Source organism: Eupeodes corollae, chromosome 2 (genome assembly GCF_945859685.1).
Source record: "Eupeodes corollae chromosome 2, idEupCoro1.1, whole genome shotgun sequence".
NCBI lineage: Eukaryota > Metazoa > Arthropoda > Insecta > Diptera > Syrphidae > Eupeodes > Eupeodes corollae.
In genome coordinates this window covers 132043402-132056035 of record NC_079148.1, presented here as the reverse complement: position 1 = coordinate 132056035, position 12634 = coordinate 132043402, and the positions used below count along the sequence as shown (strand labels likewise).

Here is a 12634-nt window from a genome sequence, read left to right as displayed (position 1 = left end):
ATCCTAAACATTCCGCATTTCTTGTGAAAGATTGGTTTCGAGAGAAACAAAAATCCGTTGTCCCATGGCCAAGTCAATCGCCTGATCTCAATCCTATTGAGAACTTGTGGAATGAGCTAAAGCGTTAGTTAGGGGGTTAATATTTCAAGCGGTTCAAAGAGAATGGTATTCCATACCCCAGCAAACATGCCGAAAGTTAATAGAGTCAAAGTCATGACGGCTTTAAAAAGTTTTGGATAATAATGGAGGACACTCAGGTTATCAAAGTAAGTAAAGCAAAAGTTGTTATAAGATACTGAAATTATTGTTAAAAACGATAATTTTACTAATTTAGGAAGACGCACCTATTTTTTTTTGTCCAAGTGAAAAAAACCTCTATCCGTAGTTTTGGGGCTAAATTTTCTAGAATTGTAATGTATTTCAAAGCCTTAAAGTGTTTTTTATTTAATTAATATAAGAGCTTTAAAAATATCAACGGAAAATTAATATTTAACATAAAAAAGGAATACAAATGAATTATCACACCTATTTTTTTGACCAGCTCTGTATATGGTATGTTATTCTTAACCAGTTTCTAGAAAATTCAATGCTTCTTATTTCGAACCAAAAACCGTGATAACGAAATCAAGAATTAAGGAAAAGAAATTCAAAATATCCTCATAACAATAACATTGCATACAAATGATATTGGAGCCCTTAAAAAGTTTGACAGGAATGGGACTTAAATTTAGTTTGAGGAAAAAAGAGGAACTGCTTGTCTTTCAAATCAGGTTTAGATCAAGCTCCAGGCGAAAAGTATATATTTTATTCAAAATAAAGAAATGAAATCTTCATATAATTAATTGTATGATTGGAACTAACGCAGAGGGTTAATCTATTGGCTTTTTGTACGGGCGTATTTTCAGATTGTTGGATTGGGGGAGGTCTATGTTGGGGTTTTGGATGCTTTAAAAAGATCAACTCAGTTTCTTGTACTGCATTCAAAATTATATCGAATTTTTCAACTTTGCAACTCAATTCATTTAAAAGATATACTATTTCAAGTTTTGGAGAAAAGTTTTCTTTTAAACCAATCTATTTTCAATAGAGTATAAATAGATACTATGCCATATTTTGCCTCCTTTAAGTCTTTTACTAAACGCAAAGTTTATTTATTTTGTAAACAAATATACAGCTATAAAATAATGAAGATGATATAAATCTTAAAAATTATTGCACACAGATTTAGATTCTCATTAATAAGAAAAAAAAAAGAACCACTCACGTGATTCTTAAAATTGCTATGTTATTCTTTTCCCAAAATAATACATAAAGCCCCGATATAATTACTAAATCAAAAATGGTAAGTCTTTCAAAAACGCAATCGAAATGCGCATCTTAAAAATTAATAAATGAACAAACGAATTATGATGACAATGTTAAAAGGTCAATGTAAAAAAAATATATGTATCTCATTTTGGTTTTTAACACACAACCAATTTTATAATGATATTTAAAATTAATAACAGAAAAGGAAAAAAAACATACTTCCTCCCTCTATTCACTCTAATTAAGCAATAAAAATTTAAATTTAATGATTTTTGATATCGAATGGAATCTCTTATCACACCGTTTTTCTTTTATTAATTTTTCTTTTGTTTTGTTTTTTTTTTTTTTTCTAACAATAGCGCTGCGCAAAAATATGTTCGTTTTAACAAATTGCTTTGTGATTAGCAAAATGTGTCTGTGACCGATAACGATAACGACAACAACAAAGACAACGAGAGCAGCCTATTTTCTCACCTGTAAATGATGGTCCTCATCGTCACTGGGCTCCTCTTTGAGAGGAAGTGAATCGATTTGTTTAGCCGAGGTGACTTTTTTATTTCTCTGCCACGTAAATACACGAGCCATTTGAAGGAATTTCTTGCGTGACACTTTGCCCATGTGTTTGAGGCGCTCCTTGAACGCCGCATCGTCTTCACCGCGAGCTTTATCCTGCTGTTCCTTCTCGAGAGCCGTCATGAACTCTTGGTTCCAGCGCAGTTCGTTCATGAACTCTTCATTTTGTAACATCATTGCGAACTGCTCGTCGGGAAGGTCGAATTCGCCGGCCGGGCGATCCGCTGATTGAATTCGCAGGAAGCCTGGTGGAAGGGGTCCTAGCAGAGGTGGGTTCCATCTTCGCTGCCCTTCGCGTTTTGACGGTGTGCCTAGTTGAGTAGTGGGTGGTTGTTGTCGTAAGACTGTGGATTTCTGCTTGGGCGAAGCACCAGTATTAGCTGCCAATATCGTTTGCGACGGCGGCAGCAGGTTCAGCAGAGGTGGTTCACTGCCATCCGACGTGTCGATCAGCTGTACACTGTCAACCACTGGTTTCGGTGGACTGCGAGCTGAAGGTGTTCCCCCCATCATTGGTGGTTTGTCCATCTCATTGCGCAGTTTTTCATTCTAAGAAGGGACATTGCAGAGATCACAAACATTTTTAAGGTTTCTATCGCATATTTACCACTCCTACCTGGTTATCCGTACTCATGGCCAGGAGCTGGTCAATGGTTGCATCGACAGCGCCTTGATTGGCCCTCAGCACAGCCTCGATAACATCACGGTCCATGTCTGGGAACATGGTCTTAAAGTCGGACATGGCTTGGGCGAATTCCAGTTGCATTGTAGAAGCCATTATGAATGGGAACTTGGAAGCTTACACTGTTGGTTACTTTTATTTTTAACTAATAAAATGGTTATCCAGGTCGTTTTATTTCGACTTTTGTCGAGTTGAGTTTCTGAGGAGAGATTTCTTGGTTTTATTGGTGAGAGATTACTTGAGTTTGATTTCGACGAAACGAAAAAATTAACAACATCGCCAGGGATAGATTAGCGCTGGAATCATTTTGTTTGTTTTATTAGCGAGTTTTTGTTGTTAATCGTAGAAATGTAAATAACTTTTGCTTTTTTTGTTTTTCTTGTTTGTTGAGTTTGATTTATTTATCTAGCCGTGTCGTTTCTGCTCGTCTTTTCTTTTCGTTTTCTTATCGGAAATTTTATTTACTGCACTTTTTGTAGTATCACATGAAGGAGCAAGGAGCACCATCGAGATTAAATCAGTAAAATTAGTTCACTGTGGAGAGAGTGAAATGGATTTATAATTGCTTGCCGGTTGGGAGAGGAGCGAGACAGTGAAATGAAAGAGATAAATATTGTTTGTTGGTTTTTACAAATGTCAATTCATAGAATGACTTGGCAGAGTAGCGATGTTTCTATGACATGACAGATGAGTTGATAATTTGTTGGAGTTTCTTGGCTAGGTAAATAGATGGAACTGTTTTATGACCGTTGAACACATTTGAAAACTTGCCGTTTTTATTTATCTTACGAGTCTATTGATAATAAGTAAAATTTCAAGTGATTAGTTTTCTGACAGCCTAGAAGTTTGTGTTTAATATTTGTCAGATGAACCTTTGCAGTAATTATAAATATGAATTGGGATATATGAATTTGTTTTGAGATCTATCTTAACGAAAAATTTGACAACTATTTGATTCTTTAAATGAGACTCATTTTTGACACTTCACACTCGTTCTAAATTTTAAAAAGAGGCTGGGATGCGACCCACACTGATAACTTCAGATCCCGCCTGTCGATTTGTCTTGCTTAAAAGTTTGTTTACATGTACTCGTATCAATTTTTACCAAATTTGCGTACTATTTTTTGTAGATTTTATTTTTTATGAAAAAACGGACTGTTGGATTTTTATATAAAAATTACTGAATATCGAAAACAATATTTTTTGTGAAATAAAATAAGTTTGAAGCCAATATTTTTAAGTTTCGAAAAGCTATTTGAGTCGAAAGTAAATTTTACGAAGTTTTAGTATTGTTTTTTTTTTTTAAAGTTTTTTTTTTTAAAAAACTGTCGATTCGATTTTTTAAAAAATTTTTACCAAATGTTGAAAACAATATTTCTTATGCGATAAAATTACTTTGAAGCCAATATTTAAAATTTTTGAAAAGATATTTGAGTCGAAAATCAATTTTTACCAACTTTTATAAATTTTTTTTTTAGGTTTTTATTTTTTGTAAAAAAACTGTCAATTCGATTTTTCTCAACATTTTTCAAAATGTTGAAAACAATATTTCTTATAAGATAAAATAAGCTTGAAGCCTAAATTTCAAGTCTTTGAAAAGATATTTGAATCGATATTCAATTTTTACGAACTTTGATTAATGTTTTTTTTTAGATTTTTATTTTTTATAAAAAAACTGTCTATTAGATTTTTCTCAAAATTTTATCAGATGTCAAAAACATTATTCTTCTTTGCGCAAAATTGTTTTGGAGATGATATATTAGTCTTAAAATTTTGGAGATGACAAATTTTTTTTCAGTTTTTTTGATTATAAAAAAAAACCGTTAAATGGATTTTAAAAAAAAAAAAATATATTTCTATGATATCACGTTACAATATATTATATACAATTTAATTCAAGTCACTAGCGTTTTTGGTTCGTAAGATATTTAGGGTTAACCAAAATGTTTACCTTTTTTTCAAACTGCTATGGTAAAAAAACCACCCACGCAATTTTCTTGAGAGCCCTTTCTGCATCTTTCTGCCTTATTATCTGTATAACAAAATTTATTTGAAGTTGATATCTCTTCTGGTTCTTGAGCTATGGACGACGAAAAAAACGTCGCGAACGTACGTACACACGCACGTACAGACAATTTTCTAAAAATCTTTTATTTCGACTCTAGGGACCTTGAAACGTCGAGAAATGTCAAAATTTTCAATTTGACAAATCGGACCCATTACAATAACTTCCTATGGGAAGTTAATAAGTCAATTTTGAAGTTTAAAAGAATAAATCATAATTACCTTCTGAAATTCGGAGTCAAATAGCTTCTTCATCGTCTATTATGTACAGAACATCCTCAAATACAACTTCAACTAACATTTTGTTTCTTTTTGTTTACCAACAAATACACAAAGCTGAAATCAATTTTCAAGTTTCTTGAAATTCAACAATATGTTGAATCAGCTGTTCTGTCAGATACCTATGTGCATGCCCCAGAAATTCTTGGATACCTTTGGTTTCCTTTTTTGACATCTGAGCTGTTTTTGATCAGCTGTTATTTTACACGTAAAAACTAACAAAAAGGTAACCGGATACCCTATCTGTCTGAGATTGAAGACTTTAATAAAATAATGATATCGGTGTGATAAAATGATGATATCTCTAAATGAGTCACCTCAAATGAGTGAAATGTAAACGTTTGCGCGTAATCTGTGATCGTGTCAGTTTCATATAAAATTCAAGGAAACAGATCTTTTATTTGTAATGAAAAAGTTGATAGCATTTGGCTGGGCTAGTTTATTCTATTGAAAATCTCGGAGAAATATTTTCGTTATCAAAATTAAAACCGATATTTCTCTTTTTTGCTGTCAAAGCAAATACGATTAGGTTAAAAAATATATATCTAGTTGATTCAATAACTCCGTTTGCAAAAATTAGGGCATATTCATATTATTGTATTAGGTACTTGTTACACGTCAACTCTTGGACCTTTTCTTTGCGTTTAAGGATCGTAAGTCTGTTCTCAGTTTATTTATATCTTAATACAATTTTGACAACCGATAGATTAGGTATAAACTAATTATGAACTAAAAAACCCTCAAGAAGTTGATTTTTTTTGTTCAAAACTTATACCAAGCCATTAGTACTTTAGATCAAAAAAAGAACGCAATTCGTGACTACTCTGATTTAACTACATCCGCAAGCAAAAATAATTAAGGCTGCCTCGTGTGGAAATATTATCTCTCAAAAATATGCATCTATTGCAAAAATTATTAATTGAAATTACATCATTGAAAAAATTAATGTTGATTGGGTCTCGAGCACCACACAAGTAGTTTCCTTGACGTTTATTAACACACATCGCACGCGGCTGTCATAATAAGTCATAAAGACATTTTACAAATTGTATTGGCACTCATTTAACAATATTTCAAATTGTCTTTTATTATGAAGGATATGCCAGTCAATTGAATATATGCACACATGCAAGCCACCCAACAAGACAAAAGTTTTTACTTGGTGGAATATAAGATTTGCGCATTGATTTTTAATCAAAATATGCATCACTTAATAAGTTTTTTTGCAGTTTAAATGTGTTCAGTGTTGGTCTTTCATCATCGATCTACATAGATTTAATAAAAGAATTTTATTGGTATTATATTGAAGATCGACTTTTTATTGATATATAAATGTTGTATTGCAAATTGATGATCGAAACACTTGACCTATAAAATTTTACAACGTATCCAGTGCAATATATAAGGGTATAACATTTTAATTGAATGGAACTCGAAGACCGTGTCTTCAAGAACTGGTAGGCAGTCTACGTAGGCCTCAATTTCTGGTGTTCTTGATTAACTGGGAATGCGAATAAGTCAATAATTTCAGAACAGGCAAAAATCAATTAAGCATGAAGAAATATTTTATTTAGTAGATAACGTAAACTACGCATTTAATTTAAATTGTACTTTTATTTCTATTTCATTACCTACGTTTTGGAGGCATGGCATGCTTATCAGTTCATTATAAAAAATTCAAAAGCGGAAAATAAAATAAACTAGAAAATAATAAACTTATTGGATATTGATAATGAACACACTTCATTTAGTTTACTAAGATGTCATAAACACTGAACAGATCTCGTTTTCTTCCAAATAGAGGATGATGCAAATTAGAAGGGGAATATGTAATCAATAAAATCTGCTAGCACTATTACCACTCAAAATCTCATTCAATTTTGAATACTTAATTCCATGCGAAATTTTGTGAAAAAAAGACAAAATTGAAGCTACAGAAGTGAACATAAACGAAATTTTTGTATAGTCCTATGAAAGCTATCTCTAGCTTCTGTTTAACCTTTAACTAAAACAAAATTATTCGTTTATAAACGTCAAACCCGTCACTTTGAAGAAATGTCAATATTCTTATGCAGTGAATTCTCTCTTGTGTTAACTAAAGTTCTAGATGTCACTTGTTTTGCTTGACTTGTTGAAGAAATGTCAATATCCTTATGCAGTGAATTCTCTCTTGTGTTAACTAAAGTTCTAGATGTCACTTGTTTTGCTTGACAGATTTGCAGATTTCTCGACAGACAGAAATACAAACATAGACACCAATTGCAAGTGTGGCGGTCTTTTTGGCGGCTGGCAGTCGCATATCAATATAACCTTACCTGACATATAACAAATATAATATGAACCTACATGTACCATGTTATCAAACATAATGTATTTCATTGATCATGTTCTTAAAACATGACAGTGATCAATAAATATTAACTGAACTTTATTTTATAAAACAGTTGACAATATAAAATTTTTAAAAATGACATTTATGCAGTGATTTTTTGACAATCTAAGAAATGTCAAAATTGACTTTTGATCCCCTCTGTTACTATTAATATTACTATATAAAAAAAGATCAATTACATTCAGGTACGACATATTAAACGGACCCAATTACTTGACTTCAAATAATATTGACTCAAGTGATGCACATATGCATTTATTTAGAAAACAACAAATAATGATCAACGCAGCTTTGATTTTTGATGCCACAAATTCCTATTGGGTTGATTTATATCATTTTTGTATTTTGCAACTTTGAAAGTGTCATAAAGTGTCATTTTTATGTCCAACTAGTTAAGTGATAATTGTAAGTTTTTGTTTCATTAAACGATCATATTTTAATGTAACGTGACTCTTGTTCAATTGGTGGTCAAAAATCTATCGCGTGTTACCAGAACTATCATTCTGACAACAATTCATAAGACCATAACTAATAAGTGATAAATTACTGCTAAATAAATATCTATTGATGTGTCATGTAAACAAACAAATGTTTTCTGTTCTTGGCTGGAAATAAGTGAAGAATGTTTTTTTTTTTATGAAACCAAACTTAAGCTGCAAATTAGATGATGCAATGATTTTTTGAATAACATTTATAGTATTCCTAAATCTACAAGTGTAAATTTATTTCCATCGCCCGCACTTATTAAACTCTAATCAGAAAATTTATTTTAATACCTCTCAATAATAATTGTATAAATTAGAAAATTAATTCGATGATAACCATTGTACATATTCTTTACTTAAATATTATAATAATATTTTATCTGTGCTATAAGCTGTCAAAATTTGGCATGTTGTTTGATAACGTATATGTGTAATTGGTATACACTGGAATTTATGATGAAATCACTGTCTGTCATTGGGTCAACGTCTGACTTTTTTTTATAGTTATGTAGTATTATTGGGTGGAAATAATTTTAAGATCATAGCCCAATTATAATAAAAGTTATAAATAAACATGAAAGTATTTTATGACAAAGTAAAACAAATTCTATACCATGAGTTTTTTTAACAATGAATGATAGATAGGTAAACGAACCTAGAGTAATGTCTATGAAAAACCAAAATCAATATAAAAGCACGAGATCAGACACTGATTTCTTTCTAGAATTTAATTTGTTTCTGATTTTTAGCAAAATGTGTCACGTGTGCTATAATATTGATATGACATGACTTGGAGCGGGTGCGATGGGAATATGGAAATGAAAACGATGTCATGGCTAAAAAACTATTTACGGAAGCTAATCCTAGACCACACAGAATTTTAGTCGTTTAAATTAAGTGTACTGACATGAATTACACAATGTTTGACTGTTAATGTTGTCCGTTTGTGGTCCAATATCGTTTTGAGACGAAACTTACATTTCTTGAAGGTTTTCACTATAATATTGAAATGTTCTGAAAACAATGACATTTTAAGGAGTCTTTGTGTATTTTGGTAGGTTTTTTCTTGTTTGGTTTACAAATGTCAAAGTTGAATTTTGACATTTTCCACCATTTGCAAAAGCTTTTAAATTGACCAGTTTATAATTCTAAGATTTCTAAGAATTTTCTAAGAGGGATTTACAGAGTAGGAGAATAAAATTTAAAAGCAATTCACTGTTCATTCTCGTTAAGCTGTGCATTTTTTGTTCATTATTTTTAAATTTTCGACAGAGACTTGTTGAAAAATCGAACCATAAAAGTTCTGTTTTCAGATTTTTGACAGCAAAAGTGTTAAATTTGTAAGATAATTTTTTTTTTCTGAGGATAAGAAAATTTCGGAAATAATAGAAATATAAACTGGGCAAATCTTTTTTCGACAACGTCGAATGAACTTTATTAACTAAAACGTTCCTACATATTCCTGATTTTGAATCTCAAGGCAAAAAACGATGTCAACAAATAACAGTTAGCTTTTGCAGTTTCAGATTTGCTCCAAAAAGATAGTGTTCTACCTCGTTTGACAATTCAACAATAGTTAAGGCAGTGCTTCTCTTTTGTTTTAAATTGTTAAAAGAGAATGTTTTAGGAAGAAATAATGATTTCATTTTTAATTTCGAAAAAAGAAAAAAAAACATAGTGGTTCCGTTTTCATAGAATTTCTACGAGTATTTCCTTTTTTATGCTTATAACAATCTCTCATATTCCGATAACCATTTGACTTTATGAAAAATATAATGTCTACTCTAAAATATTACGATCATTGCGATTATTTTACGCTATCATTTTTCATTTTCAGTCATTTCCAGTTTTTTTTATTAGCTATGGATCAGCTATCGCACCCACATTAAAAGTTCAAGATTTTTATAAAATTCAAGGTTAATCGCAGCATATTTCATAAAATAAATGCAATTTAAAACTACGGCCTCAGTTGAAGTGAAAAATGTATTTTCTTATAAATATTGCTAAGGTCCGTACCTACTTATTTTCAGAAAAAGGTTTTTGATATTTTTTTGAAATTAAGAACTTGAAATTAATGAAACTCAAGTGGAAATTGAGAATATGATTAAAGCAACGAGAAATTATTTTCTTTGGTAGTCCAATTAATGAGTTCTTTCAGATTAACAAACTCATTGTTATAAAATGTCACTTTTAAAAAAGCGTGACTTTATAAATTAGACGGTTTTCAGCTTGGGCTCTTTTGAAAAGACTCATTTTAAAATTTTATCAATTTGAATAGCCTTCACTCACTTATTCTGTAGCTTCTTGATCATGATGAGACGTCAAAACGAGTCACCTCAAATAGAGTTGATAATGTGAACACGTCTTACGCTAAGAAAATTATTGTTAGTTAAGTTAATTTACTTAAAAAGTCTGTAATTTTCTGCCTGTTTGTAAATTTATCTCTTTGCCAAGAAAATTCACTGTCTTTTATAAAAGACCAAAACCATAAATATATTTTTAGAGACATTTATTTGAATATAAATATTTCCTATTCATTTATTCTTTTTCGTCCTTCTACAAAAACCATGGTTGGTATTATTGTCTACAATATAATTCATATCACTCCAGTCAGTTTTATAAGGGCAATCATTTCGTAATTTCCGAAACTATAATCGTCAAAACGATTATCATTAACGATATTGTCAATAATTTGCTTCACGTAACCTTGGCTGTGTTAAAAAATGCAATTAGTTGCACAAGTCATGCCGACAAAATTCATGCAATACATTTATGAACAGGAAAACTACTGCAAGAATGCGGTAGATATACAATATCAAAAACCAGTTCATAAATGTCATCAAATTAGGCGCCTATAAAAAAGTATAAGCCTTATTATGAATATCAATTTGAAAGTCGATAAATTCTATCAATTATTTGTTAAGTCGGTAGTATAGGTATCATCTGTTTTGTTTGACGTTTAACGTGTGAAGTATTTGTTGTTTCTTTCGCCACTAAAGGAAAAATTCTTTGTACGAAAATGTAGTTACTCTTTTAAAAAATTACTTTGTTTTTTAATGTGGTATTTTTGTATTTAAGAGCATAAGCGTTAGCAACGTTTCCTGCGCTCAATTGGTAACTTCCTTGGGCAAAGAACTTTAAAACCGCTGCTAGTTTTAGTACATTTGGAATAGATTGCTGACTTTTGATCGGTTTAAGTTTTTCATCAATATCGTTTAACACTTCCAAGAAGGCTTGTTTGGAAAGTTTGATATTTTGAATTAATCTGAAATGAAGTTTCATTACCCAATGCAAGAATTAAGGAATTAGAAGAATCACGTAGTGCTCTGCGTATTTTAAGTTGTTGACTTGCGTTAACTTGATCATATTCCTGTAAAAAACAATTCTGTCGAAGAGAATGAAAAAAATATACCTTTTGTAATTATTTTTTTTTAAATTAAAAAGTATTTGAGACGTATCAAGGAAGAATTTGTTGTTGATCAGTTCATCAACAAAGTTGGTAGGTGATAGCCATAATACCAATGCATCAAAAATATTGTTATGTATCAAGTATCTAGTTGATAGTTGATATCTATAAATAGCGCTATATGACAAAAATAATTAAGTTTTTTCTTTGAGTTACTCGGGTTTTGGTTTTTTTGTGCTTCATTCAAGTATAAATATTATATTTCAATTTATTAATACCAAATCATTTTATTTTTTGCAAAAATTTAATAAATAATAAATTATTTCAACTGCTCATCTTCTTCTGACATTTTCCTGCAGAGCGGCAACAGAAATAAAATGACTGCAGGTTTGATCAGATTTCAGCTGTCAGACTGTTTTTTCGAACAGAGTTACCGACTGCAGTAATGCAGTGTATTTACATTCATGAACGCAAATCTTGCATTACTGCTGCATTTCTACATTAATGAACTTACCCTTTTTCACTATCGTCTCGTCAATTGTTTTCAATATAAGATCGTTCAGTATATTTCAAATAACACATTTAAATTATAAGAAACCAATTGATACTTATGATAGGATAATAAAATTTGCATTTTGTTCTCTAAAACAAGACAATTATGTAAAAACAATTTGGTAGTAACGAATTGCCGTTTGGTTGCTACGAACTGTCAAACCCTATTCGAGTTCCACATACCCTCCACACTGCATCGAATAAATTTTTCGAGCTCAACCTAACCTTAAAATAATAGCACTTTTGTTTTGTTTGTTGAAAAGGGCAATTATAAATTGACAAATCGTCGCTGTCTGCGAATAGAAATAAAGCTCATGTGAAATAAAAGTCTAAATATACGAATATCCACAGTTCGCAGTTCGTAGCTCATGTGCAAGATGCTTTATGCTATGACTGAAATGTCAAAATAAACTCAACGAAATATAATGTTTGTTTAATAACTTGAAAATGTTATTATACTTCGTTTTTGTCTTTGGGAAATTTGTAAAAAATGTATTGTTAATAAAACATGCCATCTATTTTGTAATGTTTATTGTTATTGTTAATTTTTGTGTGTTTTATTTGTTGCCGCCGACGATAAAACTATAATATCAAAATGTTTGTTTCATGTCTAATATTTTTGTAAATCAGCGGCAATAATAAACCCAATACTGTCCAAGAGAAAGAAGTTAAGACTCCACTTTATTCACAATGAACATAACTTTACGGAATGACCCACCAGTTTTTCTCAACTGAGGAAATAAGATTTTTCACTTCTTGAAGCATCAACAATCTCTTATTTCGATGTGATATAATAATGAAAAAGAGGCTGGGATGCGACCCACACTAATAACTTCATATCCCGTCTGTCGATTTGTCTTGCTTAAAAGTTTGTCTATATGTATTATGTACTC

General features: G+C 30.9%; 1 protein-coding gene across 2 annotated transcripts; it reads right to left on the bottom strand.

Annotated features, from left to right (window-relative positions):
* Positions 1-877: 877 nt before the first annotated feature.
* On the bottom strand, positions 878-3079 carry LOC129946709 (CUE domain-containing protein 1). 2 transcript variants are annotated; one of them, XM_056056992.1, is made up of 2 exons: positions 2489-3079; positions 878-2430 (listed from the first exon to the last, which is right to left on the bottom strand). In XM_056056992.1, exons 1-2 carry the CDS (start codon positions 2657-2659, stop codon positions 1771-1773), a joined length of 831 nt encoding a protein of 276 aa, XP_055912967.1. In that variant the 5' UTR covers positions 2660-3079; the 3' UTR covers positions 878-1770. The 2 variants fall into 2 exon arrangements, with proteins under 2 accessions (XP_055912967.1, XP_055912968.1); XM_056056993.1 differs by having other exon boundaries at positions 2498-3079.
* Between the last annotated feature and the right edge of the window lie 9555 nt (positions 3080-12634).

What these genes read in the sequence shown, in the direction of transcription:
- LOC129946709 (XM_056056992.1), bottom strand. Translation starts at nt 2,659, where the DNA reads ATGGCTTCTACAATGCAACTGGAATTCGCCCAAGCCATGTCCGACTTT. An exon ending in CGGATAACCAGGTAGGAGTG is followed by an intron (nt 2,431 to 2,488) that starts GTAAATATGCGA and finishes GTCCCTTCTTAG; the next exon opens with AATGAAAAACTGCGCAATGA.